The sequence below is a fragment of the Tympanuchus pallidicinctus genome, unplaced genomic scaffold (assembly GCF_026119805.1).
Source record: "Tympanuchus pallidicinctus isolate F22 unplaced genomic scaffold, pur_lepc_1.0 scaffold19, whole genome shotgun sequence".
In the NCBI taxonomy this organism is placed as follows: domain Eukaryota; kingdom Metazoa; phylum Chordata; class Aves; order Galliformes; family Phasianidae; genus Tympanuchus; species Tympanuchus pallidicinctus.
The window spans coordinates 8,131,341-8,153,852 of record NW_026294710.1 but is presented as its reverse complement, the minus strand read 5'-3'; the positions used below and the strand labels follow the sequence as shown (position 1 = coordinate 8,153,852).

The following is a 22,512-nucleotide window of genomic DNA, read 5'->3' as shown; positions in this document are numbered from 1 at the left end:
TTGAGTGGAACAGTTGATAGAAGGGAGGGATGTCCAAAGGGACATGGACAAGCTGGAGAGGTGAACTTATGTGAACCTAATGAGTTTCAACAAAGCCAAGTGGGTCACAGAAATGCCAAATGTGTACAGAGATGTACTCATGGAGAGCAGCTCTGCAGAGATGGACTTGGGGTCCTGGTGGTTGAAAAATCTAACATGAGTCAGCAGTGTGCACTTGCAGCCCAGAAGACCAATGGTTTCCTAGGCTGCATCAAAAAAGGTGTGGCCAATGAGGCGAGGGAAGTCACTGTCCTTCCCCACTCTGCCCTTGTAAGGCTCCATCTGGAATACTGCACCCAGTACTGTGGTTCCCAGCACAAGAAAGTTGTGGAGCTGTTGGAGTGGGATCAGAGGAGGGTCACAAAGATGAAACATCTCTCACATGAAGACAGGCTGAGAGAGCTGGGATTGTTCAACATTGAGAAGGCTCAGGGCGGACCTCACTGCAGCCTTCCAGTACTTGAAGGATATAAATTACATGAGCAGATAGTGATAGGACAAAGGGGAATCATTTTAAACTAAAAGAGGGGAGACTTATGTGAGAGTGTAGGGGAAATTTTTCACTGTGAGGATGGTGAAGCACTGACATATTGCCCAGAGAAGTTCTGGATTTTCCATCCTTGGAGATGTTCAAGACCAGGTCTAGTACCTGATCTAGTGCCTGATCTAGTGGGTGGCAACCATGCCCATGCCCATAGCAGGAGGTTGGAACTGGATTATCTTTAAGGTCCCTTCCAACCCAAGTCATTCTATGAATATCTGTAGCACATCCTGATTTTTTTTTCCTTGCTTTGTTCATCTAATGAGACAAATGGTTTCATGCATTTGGAAATTTAGCCCAGAGGAAATACTTGTTTGAGTTAGAGTATGAACAGTTTGCACAGAGCTTCTGGTTCACATGGCTGCATTCTCAGGCCAGTGATTCAGTTGCTATTACTGTAGGGCTTACCTAGAAGTTAAGCAATATCAATCCCCTCATTTGATGCTTAAATTCTGTTTGGTTTTATACAGAAAAAAAAATCCTTGCAAACCTTTTTTTTTTTTTTTTTTTTTTTTTTTTTTTTGATGCTGTATAAAGACAGGAAAAAACCTGGTGTGCCAAAAGTTACTCAGTGTTCCTCTGCACTCCGTTTCTCTCTCTCCCTCTCTCTCTCTCTCTCTCTCTCTCTTTTTTTTTTTTTAGTAACTTTATGCCATTTATATAGGTTGTTATTGACATTTGTTTGGAAAGTCACATCTAATCATCCTTAGACACTGAAACAATAACAGGAAACATACATTACTTATACAGTAGTGGTTCTACAGAGCTGTATTACTAAGTAGAAAAAACATGGTAAGATTTCATGACCTATCTTGTGAACAGAGCAGCAGCTACTGTTAGCCAGTGATCTGATCTTTATTATCTCTATAATGGCAAAGCATGACCGAACCATAACTTATGGTCAGCCTACTCAAGCAGAATGTATTTTTTTTTTGTCAGTTGAGTCATGTATCTTGTCTTTCTACTGTGGGATACAAGGGAATAGGATTTCACAGTGTTCTGCAGAACACTCTGCTACACAGGTTTAGAATAAATAAATCAGATTGAATGCAAAGTACCCCGTGATGGAGATAATGGAAAAAAGAATATTTTAAAACACTTCTGCAGAATGCTTGCCATCTCACCAGTGATAGAATTTATCAGTGCCAATTTGTTCATCACTGCTCAAATATAAACATGTGAATATATATTGCTGGTTTGTTTTGTCTAGAAGGAGATGAAATAAAGAGAAAAATGTCATTTTGAAAGTTATAAAGTAAAATAATTGGGTTAAAATAATCTTTTATTAAGCGTTTTAAATATTCATTGAAGCTCTTGAGTTTATGCTTTCAATTATATAAATCAATGGCTCATAAGCTAATTGTAATGATTTAGTACCTGTATTTGTTTATTGTTTTAAAAAATAAATTTAGTTGTATGATCTCTCTTATTAAAATTTAGGATTAGGCTTTTGTTCTGTTTTTCTTTGCATGCTGCATCTTAAGGCTTTAGTAAAGATTAGACGGAAGGGTAGGCTCACAGCCTTGGGATATCAGTAAAAACAGTTGCCTTTAATTAGAGTCTTCTAGCTTTGAAGCATCCTAAAAAGCACTGGATCTTAAGTATGTAAAATTCCCTTTGAAGAGATGTGTTCCTGAAGATATTTTCCATAGAATTTAATAGCCAGAGTTCAGAAAGGTGCCCTCTTTCATTCACAGCAAAGATTCCATTTTTGTCAGTTAACATATCTTATGTCATATTAAGACGAATACAGTAGTTCACTAATCTGGACTTCAAATCTGTTTATGTATACTATATATATAGAAAATATTTACCTCGCTCTCTGTTTGCAATGACATTGACTAATGTATCACACTGAATGAAAGTAGCTTAAAAGTATCATCAAACACACAGTTTCTCAGATCTCCTTTTTTCTGTTGTTGCTTTTGTTTTAGTCTTTGAGTCTTAATTTTAATCTCTGTCTATTTTGACATATTCAGACATTAATCATTCAATTTTAGCTATTGTTTAGAACACCATATCCCATCTATAATTCAAATTATTTGCATTAGAAACAGCCAAACAGCAATAGTAAATTGACTATCATCCATACTGAGCTTATAATTAAAGGAGTATTAACTACTATGTTGGATATATAGCAGAAATTTAATGAATGTGTCCAGAGAAGGGCAATGAAACTGGTGAGGGTTCTGGAGCACAAGCTTTATGAGGAGTGACTGAGGGAGTTGGGATTGTTTAGTCTGGAGAAGAGGAGGCTCAGGCGAAACCTCATTGCACTCTATGACTTCCTGAAGGAAGGTTTGATGAGGAGGGGATCGGCCTCTTCTTCTAAGAAACAAATAGGATCTGAGGAAATGGCCACAAGTTGCACCAGGGGAGATTTAGATTAGATATAAGGAAAAAATTCTTCTCTTAAAGAGTGGTCAACTGCTGGAGTGGTGGAGTCACCTTCTGTGGCAGTGTTCAAGAGACATGTGGATGGGGCGCTATGAGATATGGTTTAGTAGCTTAGTTGGTAGTAATGGTGATAAGAGGACAGTTGGACTAGAAAATCTTGTAGGTCCTTTCCAACCTTGTGATTCTATGTGATTCTATGTGATTCTGTGTGATTCCCTGTGCCTGTAACTTGGGTATTACAGTGAAGTTGTTTTATGCTGATGATATAGATATCTTTGCATTTTTACTTCAGAGGGTCCCCAGAAGCTCAAATATTTATGCTTTTCCAATTCTTAATTTGCTGTTAAAATGGCTGTTCACTCATCATGTCCAAAGAGAGTCTAACAAAGATTTGCATTCTTTTATACTACATTTGCATAACTTAACATTCACAGAAGTAAAAGGTTGCAAGAAGCTACTTTGTTAAAGATATTGCTCAGGTCTTCAAAGTACAAAATAATAAAAAAAAAAGACAGACATGTAGTGAGAGGACATATTTGCTAAAATTTTCAACAAAAAATTCCAGGGAACTTACTCAGAAATTTCATGGTATGAATTTCATGCTGAGTATTTTCAACTTCATAGTGACTCTGGGATTTGTTTCCTCTTTGTTGTGCTATTCAGGATTCAAAAGAAAATAAAATGGTTATTTGAAAATGTCTCATATGCAGTTATGACGAAAGCTGAGTCACAAAGGATATAAACTTAGATAAGCTGGGATAGAAAAATGAGTAGAAACTTCTATGACCAGGAGCTCAGTGTGAGTAACTGCCTTCTAGTGTGATCTCAGAGCTGAGCTATCAAAGCAGTAATGGTACTCCTGGGAAAAACCTAAATCTAAAGAGAAGCAACTTTGCAAAGAAATTGTGTGATGAACTTGATATATCTGATTATTTTAATCATTAGGCAGGTTTAGATTATAAATTTAATAATTTGAAAATTAATTATTTAACTGTTCCAATAAAAATGAGCAAAAAGTCTTTTACATTCCCAAATCAAGTGTAAATCATCTCTTGTGTAATTTTCCTTTTTCCTCACAGAATGAATTTGGGTATTTCTTTTGTACAGAAAATGTTTTTTTTAAGTAACACGGTAGCTTGACAGTACATAAGATTAGCTTTATAAGAGTATTTTTAAGCTTTTTTTTCCACTCCTATTTTTTTTTTCCTCTATATAAGAGAATGATTTGGTTCTCTCCAGCTAAGAAAATCAAAGTGAACATTATGTTTTAATCTCTGTAATTTTTAAAGTAAAAAGAAAATATGTCAGATTTGATAGTGCATTACCATAAAGTGATTGTAGGCTGTTCTCCATTCTGATAATTTATACATTTTCTGATGTAAAAGCTGTTAATTAAAAGCAAATGTTTAACAAAAATATCAGTATCTACTAAATACAGGTATATATAAACGTACATGCTTTGCAGGAGAATCTCAATGATCTGTCAACCTGTCTGTATGATTCTAAAAGCTCATCTACTATAATTTTCCAGCAAAATTGTATTCATGTTTTTGGCATATGATAAAGTTATCCTGTGAATCCACACTTCACATAGATTTCTAGCTTGTTAGTGGAATTTAATTAATACTGCAAATTAAGGTTTGCTTGAAATAGGTTTGCCATGCGAATTGTCATTTTACAGTACAGTAGGGCTGTCAGAAAAAGGCAAGATTGACTTCAATGCAGTTTTAGTGGATGAATTGTATGTGTGATGCCAGTGATACAGTCAAGAAAATGTTTTCCTTCACCGAAAGCAAACTGAACACTCCTAACTCTCTCAAAGTTAATTCTTTGAGAATGTAATGGATGGGACCTTATTCTTCTGATCACATCCAGAAGTTGTTGAGGAAATCCTACTGATGATTTGTCTCTTTCTTTCTTTCCAATGACTTATTCATTGCTTCATCTCTGTTTCCTGTTTTTTTTTATCTCAGGCAATGGACTGGGAATCCGAGTTGTAGGTGGGAAAGAAATTCCAGGAAGCAGCGGAGAAATTGGAGCATACATTGCCAAGGTCTTGCCTGGGGGCAATGCAGAGCAGACAGGGAAGCTGATAGAAGGTAAGCTAAATGCATTATCAAAAAGTGGAAGCAAGAGGGTATTGGGGCTACAGTAGGACTGTTTATAATATACTCTCATATCGTTTTACTCTCACATAACAAATATAATCTTGTGCAAGGGCAGAGGTGTAACTCAGAGCCCTTTTAAACCTCCATCTGTCTTAAAACAGATAAAGAATCAAAGAAGATTCTTTCATGCCTTTTATAGCCAGAGAGTTACCATGGTGAGCAGCATTCTGGTATGTCTTCTTTTATTTGCGCCAGCATTCTGTCTTCTGCACTGGGGGTAAGACTGTATGAAGAGAGTCCAACTGTGTCACATATTTTATGGATATGTGTCATTTTGAAGATGTTTACCTGGCTTGGTCACCTGGGTATATCTTTGTGGAATCACTTTTCTTAGTCACACCTTTCAAATGAATCACAAGTCCCCTTCTGTTCTGTGACACACACTAGCCTTTCTTCGGTGAAGATCCCTAAAGTCAGACTTGACTGAATTCATCTCGCTCATTTTAGTTTTCCAGTTTAAAAGAGTCAACAGGCAATGGAGACTACACAAGGGCAATTCATTTAATCTTTCATAGACTTCTATTTCAAGAAGTGGGAGTGTCTTCCTCCTTTATTTCACTCTAAGATGATTGCATTACACCATACAGCTGCTTTTACAGAACTAAAGTTAAATGAAATATATGCGGAGTAATTTTTACATTATTAGGTATTATAGCAGATGTGATAATTCCTCCCAATAACATTTTATGCATAGTCACATAAATGATCTCTTCTTTCTATAACTAGTTCCTTTTTCTTATAAGAATATATGTATGCACCTGAAATGGCGTCCATGGACAAAAATATAAAGTATGTTTTTAAATAATTCGTCTAATTATTTGTATTTCTTTAATAAAAATGGTTATCCAGAAAATGATGGCAAAAAAAAGAAGGCAAGCAAGAAGAATAGTTCTCCCAGGTAGAATTCAATTCACGTAAACTTTCTGAATAGAAAACATGCAACAGAAGTCACAATTAAATCAAAAGTACTTTGCAAATAGAACAGCGGAGTAACTGGGTTATAGAATAGTTCAAAAGTGTATTTATAACAACACAGTCTCCTCTGCATTCATGTTGTTCCTAGCACTTTTTACATCCTTGGTGGTTGTTTTTCTTTTTTTTTGTTTGTTTGTTTTGGTTTTTGTTTGTGGTCAATATTTTAAAGATTTACATAAAAGAGAGCACATACACCTCTGTCATTGTTAACTGAAAGTTAGGGCAAAGGAATGATATACAAAGATATATTTCTTTTTTCCCTATGGAATAGATTTTATCATTCAGATTAAACATGTAGTATCTTACTTATCAAATGGTAGAAGGATGTTATTTATTGCACGTAAGTAATGAAAGAATTGTTCTTAATTGATTGTCTTCTGAAGTTTGTATTGGTTTTGGCTCACTCCATAGAAAGAAGGGAGTCTCTCATAGCTGCACTAAATTGTGCACTAGCAAGCAGGTAATGAGAATACAGTTATTCCGTATTTCCTAAAGACTGGATGTTTCATGAAGGAGGATGAGCAATTAGCACCTGGAATTTTCTCCACACTTTTGGTTCCTCTCACTGGGAGCTCTTCTGAGAATTGAGGTTTAAAGTACTTCTTCCTCACCATATGGCTGTTTTTTTAGCAGTGCACAAGAGCATCTTGAATTCACAGTAACTACTGAAGAAATTCAAACAGGGTAGCTTGCTTTCCTTTCTGTTTACATGATGTTTTTTGAAGCTTTTTAAAATTTATCTATTCATATTTTATAGACAGTGGGCTGTAAAATATTTATTTGTTTCATTCTTCCATCATGTAATCAGCAGTGCTTCTAGTCTGGCTTTTATAAACAAAGTATTGTAAGCTTGAGAATGTTGTAAGTCTGGAGCAACTATCAAAATCACTAGACTTAATTTGCAGAATTTGATCACACAGTATCCTAGAATGTTTTACTATTAATGTACTAGGTGTCTTGCCATTGAAAAAAGGGCTTTCTGTAGAATGTACAGTTAATATAGCATACAAGACAAGCACTTCCCCTTACTGTCAGTTGTTTCTTAAATTCTGCCAATCTAATTTACTTTTTTTATGTTATTTTAGGTGGCTGTCATAAATTTAGAGAGAATATTTGGCTTCTGTACTTTTGAATATTTTGTTTGTTTGTTTTTGTATAAATATGGCTTATGCACATTTAATATCTACACTTCAGAAGTCCTAAAATTCACTGAGGTCTTCAATTATTCGCATATGGGTCTGTGCAAGACTAGCCAAATTGCAAATGTTACTAAGATTGTTGGCATTGTTGGGTCTGAAAATAGACTAGTCTTCTTATCAAGGTGTTGACTCTTTCTCACATCACATACAGAAAGCTTTATATGTGGTTATCTGTAAATGACAATTATTTCATATTAGTCATTTGTAGAGTAATCATGAGTCACTTTATGTGCTAAAATGCTGTCTAACTTCAAAGTAGTGAACATACCTACTCATCAACTAAACAATGTCATGCAAGTTAATGTCACAACTCGTTAGCCTTCCCAAGAATACAATTCACCGCAAAAAATCCCATCCCATCCCATCCCATCCCATCCCATCCCATCCCATCCCATCCCATCCCATCCCATAATTCTTCATCTGAAAATCCTGTTGGTAGAGTGAGGAAAAGGATAGATTTACTGTGGTTGTAATGGAAGCAATGTCCTACCCACTGTCTGTGTGACTACATCTGTGAAGAAATGACACATTTTAAAATACAGATAGCATTCTGTCCTTAGGGAATGGGAATCCATAACATTTTAGCCTATTTAAATAGCTTTGGAGGAGTCTGTTAGTGATGAAAATTCTATTTATAGTTCTGACTGGCAAATACCAGTCTTCCTTGGTTCTCTCACCTTGAATTACTTTCAGATGTCAAAAATATATTTGACTCATCACTCATTGGCATCACAAAAAACTGCAGGTGGAAGACTCATTCCACTGAATTCATCAAGTGCAGGAACTATTTGATAGATGCGTCTGTGCTCCCTCTCATGTTGACAGAAATAGTTCAGTTATATTCTTCCTGGTAAATCTACATAGGAAATGGCATTTTATACTGCCAGAATTTTTCAGAAACATAAGAAACTAGGGTAAAGCACAGAAGTAAAATATTAATGTGTATTACCAAGTAATATAGAGTTACTGCATGCCTTCAGCATTCCAGTGCTTTCATTGGACCATTCTGACAGGTTGACAGGAAAGCTTAGGTGCTTGTGAACTATGAGAGTCATTGTTCCAAGCTTTCAATAAATGAGCCTTGCAATGCTTAAGCTAGCTAACACCATAATCCAGAGGAGAATCCTTGCCTTTCTGGTCTTCTGATGATCCTAGGAGACTTGCATGGTCTGAACTTGCTAATGGTGAATTTGATTTGTGGTAATCTTACTGTATTTCCTCCAGTCATCAGCAACCATGGTACGGATCAGCTTTTTGTTAAATTATCAGAAGCATAATGAGTACAACATACACCAACTTCAAATAATATCTTCTCAAACAAAAAAATAAGAAAATGGTATATAATGAAGACAGAGTCTCATCATCATGTATAATTGAGAATTCAGTTTGATTGAATTCAGTATTTTATAATTTAATAAAAATATTCAATACACAAGGATATTTTAGAATTCCCCATCTTGAAGCTGGTCCAGTGATATTAGAAGAAATTCCTCCTGATGTATATATGTACATACAGTGAAATATAATGCCATCCAGTTTAAGTAGTTACAAAGGTTTGAAGAGAGAAAATTTACTGCCATTTGAGAGTTCTGTGGCAATTAATGGTGTCCTGCCCCTTTGTCCATATCCTTTGACTGTTGTTTTGATCTTGATTAATAACTACTTCGTTAGAGTACAAGAAATGATATTTCACAAAACATGAAGATCCTCTAAGAAAAGCAGACTGCAGCCTGATGACAGGTACCAAGAGGTTGACAAAGCACATCCAGTATTTTCAACATCAAAGTCTGCATATAAATGATAAGTTATTAAATATAACCAATATCTTTTAGGATTCAACTGGATAGGCTGCTTTCCATTCTTCTGGAAGTTCCCAAGGTGATGTGACCTATTCTCTTCTGGACTGTATTTTGAATGGCCAGTTCCTTATTGTGCGTATCAGAGTCCTCTCTCATCTTTAGAAATCTTTGCAATCTCAGAACTTTAGAATGCCTTCAGAAAATAAACCTGAAGTCTCCCCATGCATGTTTCTATTCTTGCTCTCGTTCCAACTTCAATAGAAGGTCTTACATATTCTTACACATTCAAGTGTCAGAGTTTCTTTTTGTAAGACCTTAGATGCACAACTCTAAGTCTCTGTCTTTGTAATGGCCTAATATGAGGTGAAAACCATTAGAATCACTCCTCAGAGAGAAACTAAACACTTTTTCCTTGGACTTTTATGAGAGGCCATAGCCGTGGACTCAAATTCCCTCTCAGATTTTAAGCTAGCATGGGGAGAAATAAGTTTTTCACTGCTTGCTCTCGTGCATCTTTCCACTTCAGGGCTGACATATGAGGTGATCAGTGTGTACCAAATCATCATGCTGTTACTGGCAAAAGAGAGACACATCTAGATCAATAAGGAGTGTTTTCCACGTCGAACATAAAGAGGAAAAAGATAGGAGAAAAGAACTGCCCGGATTACCTCTAGGGACTTCAGAGAGCAGTCAGTTTTCTCAGTTTCAATTCTCTAAAGGAGGAAGACACAGAAAGCCTTATCAGAAGTCTGCCATAACCACAGTGCAATACAGCTCTCACCTATGGGGCAGACTTTGGCTTGTGATACAAATTTAAACATCCTGAATGTGCTTTCCTGTAAGCTTTAGGCCCAGACAGGGAGCCTTTTTCTCCTGCCTAAGCCTGGGGCTACTTGAGTTCTCAAGATGGAGAATTAAGAACAAGTGGGTCACACAAGTTCACAACAAAAACGATTATAGTGAGATTGCCACACTTCTGTTTCTTCCTCTGGAGGAGGAAGCAGCCCATAGCCTCTGGCAATGCTGTAGAAGAATGTAAGAGGATTATTTGAAGGCAGAAAACAAATACGCAGGGCTCATTAAGACCCATGTCTAGACGGATGCAGGTGTTGTTACCACAGGTCTTCATTATTTCCAAGACAGGCAGATTAGTCAAAAAGAAAATTGTGATAAAGAGGTGAAGAAGTATAAAGGATGGCAAAGAGAGAAACTGCTGTGTTAGGTAGTAATCTTCTATGGTTACATATGAATGAAGAAACAAAGAAACAAACAAATCTGCAACCAACAAACCAAAAAAAAAAAAACAAAACAACAAAAAAAAAAAAACCAAGAAAACAACAGCATACATTTGACCCATCAGAAATGTGACTGAAATATGAAAGATATAGAAGTATGAAATATTTAGCAACTTTGAGTCTAGGGGAGTCAGAAAGTGAAAGCTGAAAGACAACTAGCAGGTTTGTGGTTCATGTACAATTCCTTGTGCACAAGAACACAATGTGCAGTCTGCATAAACTACATAAACTGGAAACATCTTGAGTTTTATGATACCTGCAATGCTTCCTCTGAGGGAAATGCAAATAAGGCTAAAGATCAGAGATGAGATGGCTAATCTAGGGAGATTATGAACTCTACTTTGGTTGTCTATTATAATTAAGATGTTTGGATATAAGAAATATCATATAGAGGCTATTAGACTGTTAGCATCACTGTTTAGCCTGCAAAGTATTTTTGGATTATGAGCAAAAAAAATCCAGAAATAAAGCAGCTTTTTCATTTTTTATCCAGGTAAAAGTGAAAATTAGCCAACTTCCAGAAGCTATTCCATTTTAGCCACGCCTCATGGATGTTCTTTGTATGCTTTCAGCTAATAATTTTTCAATCACAATTATCCAAGTTTTTTATGCCTTTCTGGCATCAGAAAGAGGTGACATAAATCCTCATGGAAGGACAGTGGGACATGTAACTGGGCTGCTTAGCAGTCTGAAAAGAGCAGAAAAAATAAAAGATTTTTATGCAACTTTTTCAAAGTACTTTTGGACTAGTTTGGATTCCCCCAGGGGCTGAAAAAGACTAGACCCAATTTCCAAAGTTTCCTATCACGAAGGAAATAGTATGTAATGTCTGTTCATCTTACTGAAACCATCTCTTGTCATATCATAGACATACTTTGGATGTTGCTTGGAAAATGGAGTGTGGCTGGAATGGTCATGGGTACCTAAATAATTTGAAAACCTAAACAGAAGTAGTAAGTCACTATTCTTCCCCTACTCCTTTTGCCCCACTTCCCTCTTTCTCCTGAATTACAGATGGACTTAAATGTAATACTGACTGGTCTTGGTTATCTGTCAGTGGGAAGATCAATAGGCAGCAGATCTTAACCATGAGTTTTAAGAGACAGTAGTGAGAGCTGCTTGCTGCTTAGAGAGCTAAAATTAGAAACATCAATCAGTGCATCACAGTGAAGAGATTTCCCATAGTCTTCATGAAGCTAGGGACAGTGAACAGCCAGCATCACTTCTTGTCTCTCTGATAATTACACTCCTGACAGAAGGTAGATAACATGACGAAGCTGAAAGATGATGAAATGAAATTAAAAGGAACACAAGAAGGGAAAAAAAGATTCTCAGAAAACTTTGAATCATCTTAAATTAAAAGAAGCAGTCTTTCTGTACTGCATTCCTGTTTTGTAGTTTGACTGCTTTAATTTATAACTGCACTGGAGGAAACAAAGAACTAACTTTTCCTCATTCTCTGTAAATTAGTTTTAGTGATTTATTGTGCTACCTGTGCTTATTCTGTGAGGCTAGAGGAGAGAAGTTTGCTTGCAGTTCATTCCCTGGGCTTCAGGCTTAAGTGTATATATCTGAGCAGTATTGACTTAATCAAAGAAGCTGTGAACAAAATAAGAGGTGGTGATTTGTTTTTTGTTTTGTTTTGGTTGTTTGTTTTGTTTTGTTTTGTTGTTTGTAAATATAAAATACTTTTGTGTAATCTAAACCAAAATATAGAAAGAAAAGTTACTGGGTGCTCATGATTTTTTTAAAGGTATCAGAATTAAGCATTACGTTTATATATATTAGAATCAGTAATGACCAGGCCTCCTGCAATAGACAGTTTACAGTGTTTTCACTCCTGCAGTTAGCCCTGTTAAACTAGTATAGATCACACTTTCTTTATGATCATGAGTCTGCAAATATCTTGAACAACTAATTATCGCTGAAAGTCATTGTTGTGGAAAAGTCCTGTCATACAAATTGTGCCAGGAAATTGGATTTGTTATAACAAATAAATAAATCCATCAAAATATCTCCTTAGGGAATTTCTGCTTTGTCTTAAGTAGGAAAGTCTGATTTATAAAGACAAGCAAAATAACGTGGATGCTTCAAGCAGTTAGTAGACCCAGACATGACTAAACATTCCAGAAGTAATGAAGAGAAGAGCAAAGACAGAAGTCAGGCTACAAACATATGTCAGAAAATTTATAAGAGAAGTTATGGAAGATTAGTCTTACAAATGTCATTACTGATATAACTAGTTTTCAGTAACATTCTACTAAAATCATATTTGAAAGCACTTATCTCATTAAGTACTCACATACAACTGTGGAGTTATAAATCAGTAGTCAAAATGCTTTTGAGAGCTGGTTATTATCAGGACCCTGATGGATAGCTCGTCAGGAAGAAAATCCAAGTATTTCTTGGAAAGAGCCTTCATTGCTTCCAAAGAATGCTTCTGATTTGGTCAACACTAGAGGAAAATAGAGTATGCAGAGCTAGCTTTGTGGGCACAGTGGGGATTCTTATCTGGAGACACAGTTTTAGTTGCTGGGCCCAAAACATTTAGGGGAAAAGTCTCCCCAGGGATTATGACAGATGGACAGGTGAATGGCATTCTCCAGAACAAGTTATACCTGATACTAGAAAATAATAAAGGCACAAAAAAACTAGGCCTGTCAAGATGCATAATTACTGTGGATGCTAAAAGAGTTTTGAATTTTGACTTGCATAAAAAATCTCTGCTTCTATTGCTCTGATTCTCATCTTCTGCTGACACGGACAGGCTTCTGTGTTTCTTTTCAAAGCAACCAAGTGCTTATAAGTGTAAATCTTCCAGTACCTAAACCAAGACTATCTTGCTTTCCCTATAGAAATCAGCAAATCACAGTCCTGTCCCCAGTGACTCTATAGAGAAGTGATGTATTTCCTTTAGGCGAACAGGCTCACTGGTAACCTAAAATGTAGATATTAAGTGGCTACACTGTGCATTCAATAGCACATCACACAAAGCAAGAAGCCTTTGTTTGTTGTTTTTAAGGAACAGTTACTCTTTGGCATTCCAAGAAGATTTTATTATGGAATGGGAAAGACTTTTTCTGTAACAGTGGGTTGTGTTGTTTGAGAAAGACTTGGACCAGGAAGATGAAAATGTCCTGACTTTGCTTCTTGTTGTGCACACTACTGTGAGCTGAAAGTAGCAGGCTGGGAATTTACTTTAAGGTGATTTTAATAGGGAAAAAAAAATCAGTGAAATCTGTGAGGGCTATCTTGAAGTACAAGTGACATATAGCAATGTCTTCTTAGATCATATTCCTTGCTCCTGGGTTACAAAAATTGTGTTAAAATATTTAGCAAGTCAATAAAAATATGTGCTGCCACTGAATATCTCAGAAGTAGTGTGTTAGTGCTTTGCAAGATGCTGCCCAGAAGTGAAGAGGCCTATGAGGATCATGTTTACTTGCCAATGAAAATAGGTAGTAGCAAGCAGATTTTCTTCAATTACTTGATATATAAAAATATTTTATAGATAGGTGTTTACTCATTTGATTCTTCCAAGATGCTAGAAATCTTCTGAGGACTTTTAACAGTTATTGACAATTTCCTGTGAAGAAAGGAGGACTACTGAAAGTAGGTTTTCCAACAGTAGAATGTTATTTATCCTTCAGATGGGCTTTGCACATGGTAATATGTAAGGCTTGAACACAGATTTCAATGGTTGATTGTAGAACTGTGCTTTGATGTTTTTAAAAATGATGTGATCATATACATAAGGCCTGTGCTTTCTAAAGTATTGAGTAATAAACAGAGAAGAAAAACAATTTTTTTTTCCTAAACTGCTTAAATTAAATCCACCAATCTCTCAAGATACTAAAGAAAAACAAAACAAAACAAATAAGAATACATAATAAGAAGAATACATAATAAGAAGACCTCTCCAAGACCAAAGCAAAATCAGAAACAAATAAACAAACAAACAAACAAAAAAACTGAGTAAGCAAGCAATTCCAGAATTGTTCCAAGGTTTTATAATCTGCTTCATCTGGTATCAGTTGCTTTACAGAGGAGGTGCAGAACTGGTCTGCACTCTGACCTTATGAGACCTAACAATGACTTTTTTACTCATTGTTAGAAACTCAAGCAGGAAAAGCAATTTTCTGCAAACACTTTTGCAATATAGTACATTTCCAAATAGGAATACTATGTAAATTAACAGACAAAATGAATATTTTAAAAGTCAGATTAAAAACAGAAATCCAATGAACATTCTTAAACAAACAAACAAAAAAACCCCACCAAAACATAATAATGTTATTTTAAATTGTTTCTATTCCACAATCTAATTAGATTATCCATAAAGAATGGCTATAAAAAGTTTCCTATGGAAATCTTCAGGTTTCCTTGAGAGGAAAGGAGCAGGTGATCATATAATTTGACAGAAAACAGGTCAAAACTTTGTTCATTAAAAAACAGTACTCTTTATCCATATTTATTGTTCTAACTTCTATACGTATTTGAGGCTTAACAGTTAAATTAGATGGCTACAACTTCACACTTTTATATGAAAAAGCTGAAAGAAAACACTTAGCGTATAACATAAGATGTATATGAAATTGAAGACACTAAATTGTAAATTATCTAAATTATAAGTAGATAAAGTTAGAAACCATTAAACAGAAAAAAAATCAAATATCAAATCTTGTTTTTGTTCCAAACAAGAACCTATTCCAAAATTTGGAAAAGAATAAAAGTGAATCTGAAATTACATTATAGGTGTATCGATGTGTTCCAGGTAACTTTTCAAAATGCTTTTGCTATGTGCTTAGATCTCATAATTTCTAGAAAAGTGTAATTTGTTGCTTGATTTGTTTTATTGTGAGGCTAGAGTGATGACACTAACAATGTAATTGCAAAATAATGGGCTTTAGAATTATGTTCAGCTCAGTAAGACAGTAATAATAATCTTGTGGTAATAACTATTTTCCTTTGATACTGAGGATCAGATTTCATGCATGATACTACATTGAGGGAGCATTTCAAGTCTGAGAGTTCTGACATTTGCTCTCCTTGGGTATAACGCCAGAAACAACTGGAATATAAATGGTAAAAAGGCTTGAGGCAAAGAGACTGATCTTGATGTCTGGAATACGTGGGAAGCAACTAAGTTCTCCAGGTCTAAGCTCTGAAAGTCTCTGAAAGGACACAGTGAATGTTTTGGAACATTCATTTGCATTTGGAACATGTAGATTTTAACAGTGTTTCCAGATCATCACATATAGATAAAGATGATCTGACTGCTTTTATGTAACAGGCAGGTTCAGTGCCTGCCAAGTGAATAGGAAACCTTGATTCTAGGCCTTCCTCAGCTCAACTGATGTTCAGTTGCTGAGATAATTTAGCTTCTAAAAGAGCATGCACTTGATGAGATCAATACTAAATTCTTTTAAAAATGTGTAAAATCTATTTTGAGTTTGGATCTTGCTCTCCATTTTGGAGATGGTCTATCTTCCAAACCATTAACCCTATTATTTACTGTGATAGTTAAGGCACTTTCTGGGAAAGTTCTACATCTTTGCCTTGATTTTTATTCCATCAAAAAATGATTTTCAAAATTTTCAAAAACAATTTTCAATTATAACTTTTCAGTTAAGTGCATCAATAACAAGGAATGGGAAAGAAAGGTGGAATCTGCATTGTTTTGCTACCTCTCTATATGAAGGGTTTATAACAGTGCAAGAACGAGAATTCCATTCCGGCCTTAATAAAATACATATATATTTAAAAAAGTAAAATTGTAGGATCATTAAGGCTGGAAAAAACCTCCAACATCATCTAGTCCACATGTCCGCTTACCACCAATATTGCCCACTAAACCATGTTTCTAGAACAACATCTACACATCTCCTGAACATTTCCAGGGACAATGGACTCCATCACCTTCCTGGGCAGCCCGTTCCAGAGCCTGACCACTAGTTCAGAGTGTAAATTTTCCCTAACATCCACCCTGAATCTTCCTTGGCACAACTTGAGGCCATTCCCTTTAGTCCTTTCACTAGTTATGCAGAAGAAGAAGCCGACCTCCATCTCACCACAGCCTCCTTTCAGGAAGTTGAGGAGATCTACAATGTCTCTCAGCTCCCTCAGTTGCTCCTCATGTGATTTGCACTCCAGATTACTCATAGCTTCATTGCCCTTCTCCAAACACACTCCAGTGTGCCTTTCTTTGTGGCATTATTTTACGTATCCCTGTTATTCCCCAAACCGTCTTGTTATGAAACATAAAATTTCTTAAACATTATTTTCCGTGAAACCGTAGAACACCCCGGCTGTTTGTAAGTATTGCTCATTCCAGATGAATTTTCCTTTAATTAAATCTCTGTGCAAGGTATAGGTTTTCTCCAACTGATTAGCCAGTTCTTTGAAACTCATACTGGCCACATCTAGTAATCCAATTTGCCTACAGACTGCATTTATCATTTACTGCTAAACCAGCCTGTTTGTTATTGCCATAAATCGGTGTTAGCTTAATAACTGGCAGGGAGTAATTTCCTGAAATTTCATAGTTGTTTTGTGTTTGCTTTTCCCTTATTTAGGAGAAAAATAAATCAGATTGCTTAGATTCAATAGCATTGAAGTGTTAATTTCTTTGACTGGAGCTGGAAATGGATTAAAAGAATTACCTGGTAGTGATAAAGACTACTACAGGAGTCATCCCTTAATATGCAGCAAGGGATACAACGACGTTTACTAAACTGTTTCACTTAGGGTAACTGATTTATATATGTAGGTGTTCAACTTTGCTCTGGAAGGGATTTAAAGGTACCGAAGAGAAGTTGAATTTCTTAGAAGCAGTACTGAAAATGCTAAACATTATTACAAATCTGAGCTTTTTTACTGTGTACTTTGACCTGTCATTTAAATCTGCTAATATAGGTTTTGATGAATAAAATTAGGAAGCACTTTTGAATAGCTCTGGAGTTTGACTGTTTGGGTTCATTGATATGTTATCAATGAACAGATATTATTACCCTACAATTGTTTTGGGTCTTAAAATGATTTTCACAAAAGGGCTTTCTCACTGATATATTGCTATATGACAAATATCTGCAAATTAAGAGGGATTTTATTAATCTGTTTACAGTACTTTAATCCTTCTTCTTTTTGATTCTGAGCAGTCAGTCCAAAATAAAGCATTCTGAGTGACTTTACAGAATGGCTGAAAATTTCTGTGTAGGTCTTCAATTTGGTTCAAACAGTTTGAGCTCTACTTGGCTCTTGCGAGGCCCCATCAGCAGTACTGCATCCAGGCCTGGGGACCCCAACACAGGAAGGACGTGGTGCTCTTGGAGCAGGTGCAGAGGAGGGCCATTAAGATGATCAGAGGGCTGGAGCACCTCTCCTATGAAGAATGGTTGAGGGAACTGGGCTTGTTTAGCTTGCAGAAGAGAAGGCTCCAAGGAGACCTCATTGTGGCCTTCCAGTACCAATCTTGCCGCAGTGGTGCTTGTAACATAATTGTTCCTTAGTCTTTGGAATTGTAAGGATTTTCTGTGTCGTTGTTTTCATAAATCTATTCATAAAAGGCCAACAGGAATAGATCAGAGAGACAAACATGCACATCTACAAAAAGAAACTGGCAGTTACAAAGAGAAGGGGTCTGGATTCTTCTTACATGCTTACTTGTTCTCCCTTGATGCTCTGTTCCCGTCCCAAACAAGCTCATTCTGGGAAGGAATATGCCTTGGAACAAAATACTTCAAACTCACATACCCAGATGAGCAGGTTTCAGTAGTGGATACAGGCCCTGTTGTTCTATGAGGGTAGGTTTTCAGGAATAATATGGGGCTTATTGCTCCTCCTTCTAAGGACTTCTCACCAGGGCAAGGAGAAGACTCCTAATAACATTTTGCGTAATGGTGCCAACTGTGCCCAACAGTGTTTCTTTAGCATACTTGTTTATGAGCATATATGCTGCACAAATGAGACAGGCCAGATTAGAAAATGCACAGTAAACTGGGACAGATCTATGCTGTGGAATTAGGGTGCAATAGCTACATTATGGCAGACACAACGTGCAGAAAAGCGAGCAGTAGTGCAGAGGATATGAGGATAGTTAGTGCTAAAGCAAAAGATTTATAGATCTGTGTGGAAAGCAATGTGGTGAAAAGCAATCTCTTATTCCTCGTTAGAATCTATTTGCACAGAAAAATTAGATGAGTACTATTTATTTGCCTCACTGCAATGACAGAGCCATTTAGTAGTGCTGACCAGTCATATAAATGAATAGAAAGTTTGATTATTTCTTAGTTACTACATCATGTGCTGTACAGAAATCCATGAAATTAACCTTTAAGATGGCACAGTAAAAGGAAATGAGTCATTCAAGGAAATGTTCATCAGTATGTGAGCACTGAGCTTGCTAAATTACTTCTGTCATTGTGTGGGTGAAGTGGAATCAATCCATATAATTCATACATTTGCTGCTCATATGCACAGTTTGGAGACTACTCACTAGAAAGAAGCATTGACATGTCTAAATTCAGCAAAGTTTCATGTTAAGTTTATGGATTATATTTTCCAAATGCATCTGAAGAGTCTGATTAGAAGAAAATAAGATGTTCTGAGATATGTTGAAGGAAAGGGTAAACGGAAGCAAAATTATTGGCAAGAACTTTCATGACTACTATTTACAAGGAAACAGAAGTAGCTTTAATTTTAGACAATACTAAATAAAGGAAAATTTTTCATCTTTTTATTCACAGATCACTGTATTATTCTTCGATGTGTCAGGCTATTTCAGTGGCAGCAATTCACACAGTGGAAGCTGACTGGTTTAGTTGAAAAGTAGGAGTTCTCTTCTGACTCAGAAACTTCAAAGAGCATGAGAAAAGAAAAAACACTTCCCACTGTTTAGGAAATAGGAAAGCTCTAAAGAAGGAATGAAAATGCCTTCAAGTGCAACAATGACCCTTGTTGAGTGTGATGCTGCCAGAACTGTAGATGTGATTAAAACAGCGTCACAACAGACTAACAGTTACAGAAGGGTCTGGATCAGACATGGCAGTGAAGCACACTGACATTTCACAAGTCAGTGTCATTTCAGAAGTCCTGCTGCTGAATGCTAGGGGAGAGCTAGCTTGGAGAGAGATACCTGGGAAAGTACCTTGTGGCTGCAGCAGATAAACTCCTCTCTGCTTCCTACACTTTCTATACATACAGAAAAATTTGGTGCCACCTAATGGGCAGCCCTCAAACTCCTGAATTTCAAGTGTATTAAACTATACAGGGACGCTTTTGCTAGAGATCTATAAAGACCTATATTAGTTAATACTTCAAACTAAGAATTTCTAACTGAGCATACATAATTATATATCTTGGGATATCATGCACATGGTCTAGGAGTGAATAATTACCAATCCCCACAGTTGGTAAAAAGACTTCTGCATTTCTTAACTTTAAATTTAAGAAGGGAGTGAGGGGGCATGGCGGTTTGGAGGGAGAGAAGCTTGATCATTGTCCAGCTGCTCTGATTTCATAGAATGTCCAGGGTTGGAAGGGACCTTAAAGAACATCCTGTTTCAATCCCCTGCTATGGGTGGGGTTACAACTCACCAGATCAAGCTGCTCAGGGGTCTATTCAAGCTGGCCTTGCACACCTCCAAGCATGGTGCATCCACAGCTTCTCTGGACATTCTGTGCCAGTGCCTCAACGCCTTCTAAGTTCTGGTATCTATTTTTTGGTTCTCCATAAACATTCAGCAAGTATCAATGAGTGTCAGTGGGTGCCGTTTTTTCCACATGGAGAAATTCAGTTCCATGCTTTTTCTTCATTTGCACTTCCATGTCAGACACCATTTGGTCAGACTGCCCCTCTGTTGCTGTCGGTCGCACCGAAACAAAATATAACAGAATGTTCATGGGAAGGTTCAACCTCTATTGCCATGCCACCAACACCTACCTCTGATGTCATGGTCAAACATCATTAAATAAGATTTTGGAGCAGGCTTCACAGTTTAGCCCCACCCAGCTCTTTGTCCTACCACCATCTGCCCATGTAAAACTCTATGGCCCTCCAGTAGCAGGTAGCTGTTTAAAGGCAGACATCAAAAAGTAGAATGTCTGTATGATCAGACTAGCAGTTGTAGCATGTCCCAGAAATACCAGATTAAACACATATGTCTAATTATACAGATCATAGAATCATAGAATTACCAAGGTTGGAAAAGACCTCCAAAGTCATCCAGTCCAACTATCCATCCATCCACCTATCACCAATATTTCCTCACTAAATGATGTCCCTTAGTGTGACATCTACACATTTCTTGAACACCTCCAGGAATAGTGACTCCACCACCTTCCTGGGCAGCCCATTCCAGAGTCTGACCACTACTTCAGAGAGTAAATTTTTCCTAACATCTACCCTGAATCTTCCCTGGCACAACTTGAGGGCATTCCCTCTAGTCCGAGAAGAGACTGATCCCTACCTTGCCACAATCTCCCTTCAGGTAGTTACAGAGAGCTATAACGTCATCCCTGACCCTCCAGACTAAACAACTACTGTTTCCTCAGCCGCTCCTTATAAGACCTGTGCTCTAGACCCCCTCACCAGCTTCATTGCCCCTCTCTGGATGAGCTCCAAGGCCTCAATGTCTTTCTTGTAGTGATGGGCCCAAAAGTACGGAAGGTGTGACTTCGCCAGAGCTGAGTACAGAGAGAAAATTCACCTCCCTACTGCTTTTGACAACACTATTTCTCATACAAGCCAGGATTCCATTGGCTTTCTTGGATACATGGACAGACATATAGCTATATATGTATATGCATGTGTGTGTGTGCAAGTGTCCTTGTAAACATACATACAGTTGTAGTCATATATGTGGTTTTGTATATGACCATGACATAGAAAGTATAATAAACTCCCTCTATAAGTACAACACAGTATCAACTCCTACTAATTAACCCATAGTATCTTTTACTGCATACTAATGTATGTCTGCTCTCATAATTCAAGAATAATGATATTCTATGAATTACATGGTATGTGATGCCATGTCTCCTGTTGGTCCTGTCTTCTCAGTAGTGTCATCCCTAACCAGACTGTGAGCAATAGGATTAGAATTACAATTAAGACATCATTCCATTTCTCAACTGCCAATTAAATCAGCAGAACAAGTACAATTATTCTCAGTATGATGAAATTCAATTCATAAAAGTGCAGGCTTTGTAGAGATGTGTTTGTGAATGAAAAAGGTTTCCATTTGCAGTTCATATTTATAGTTATTTGGGACACACTGTGTGTTCAGTTCTTTTCATCCCCCTTGAAGGAAGAGGTATAGAGCATAATTTAGGAGTGATCCCCCAGGACTCCAGGCAACTGACAAAGAAGAAATAGAGTTTGCAATTATATTTCTACTGCCTATGAGCTATTGGAATTAACTGGGAAAAGTTATTAGACTATTTATTTCAAATTATGTTATATATATATATATATATACATATATACATACCTACATATGTATATATACATATTCAAGACAATATTTATTACCATCTGTAAAAAAAAATCAAATCGAATTAACATGGATCATTAATTTTAAAGAAAGTAATTATTAGCTTTGATGAAGATAAAGAAATTCCTTTGAAATGCTGATGAGTTTATAGCAATTCCCCGGGTACTTTTTACCTAAGGAGAATTACTCAAACTCTTACTCTTTCATCTTTAAAGCATACAGTATCATTTGCACTTCATTTTATTACCTTTGGTATGTTGGTAGGATTTATAGTTGCAGTTAACACTTTTGTTAAAGTATTTAACAAAATAAATGTATTTTTTTACCTTATTTATGTCTGTTGTTACGTATCTGATACACAATGTTTCACAATTATAATTGTTCAGTTTTTAAGATACAGGTTTTTTTTGTTAAAATTTGCTCTGGAAGAAAGAAAATATGTAAGGTCACATCTGTTTTTTCTTCTTTCACCTGGGAATGTTTGGTGGTTTAATATAAAAAGGCACATGTAATTATTTTGCTTCATTTGTCTGAAACAATATATCAGACCTGAGAAAAAGAACTTCACCTGTGCAATAACTTTGATGAAATGAAGGCAGTCTTAAAA

The 22,512-nt window shown here is 36.4% G+C and overlaps 1 protein-coding gene across 7 annotated transcripts in view; it reads left to right on the top strand.

The window, feature by feature from the left end:
- PCLO (piccolo presynaptic cytomatrix protein) overlaps positions 1-22,512 on the top strand; it is a 311,224-nt gene that overhangs the window by 198,471 nt on the left and 90,241 nt on the right. For 6 of the 7 annotated variants that reach the window (XM_052680947.1, XM_052680949.1, XM_052680948.1 and 3 more), the window contains exon 10: positions 4,951-5,076. In XM_052680947.1, the coding sequence (XP_052536907.1) occupies positions 4,951-5,076 (126 nt within the window). Of the gene's footprint in view, positions 1-4,950; positions 5,077-10,906; positions 12,751-22,512 lie in introns of those variants that run through there. The other variant, XM_052680952.1, reaches the window with a different exon arrangement.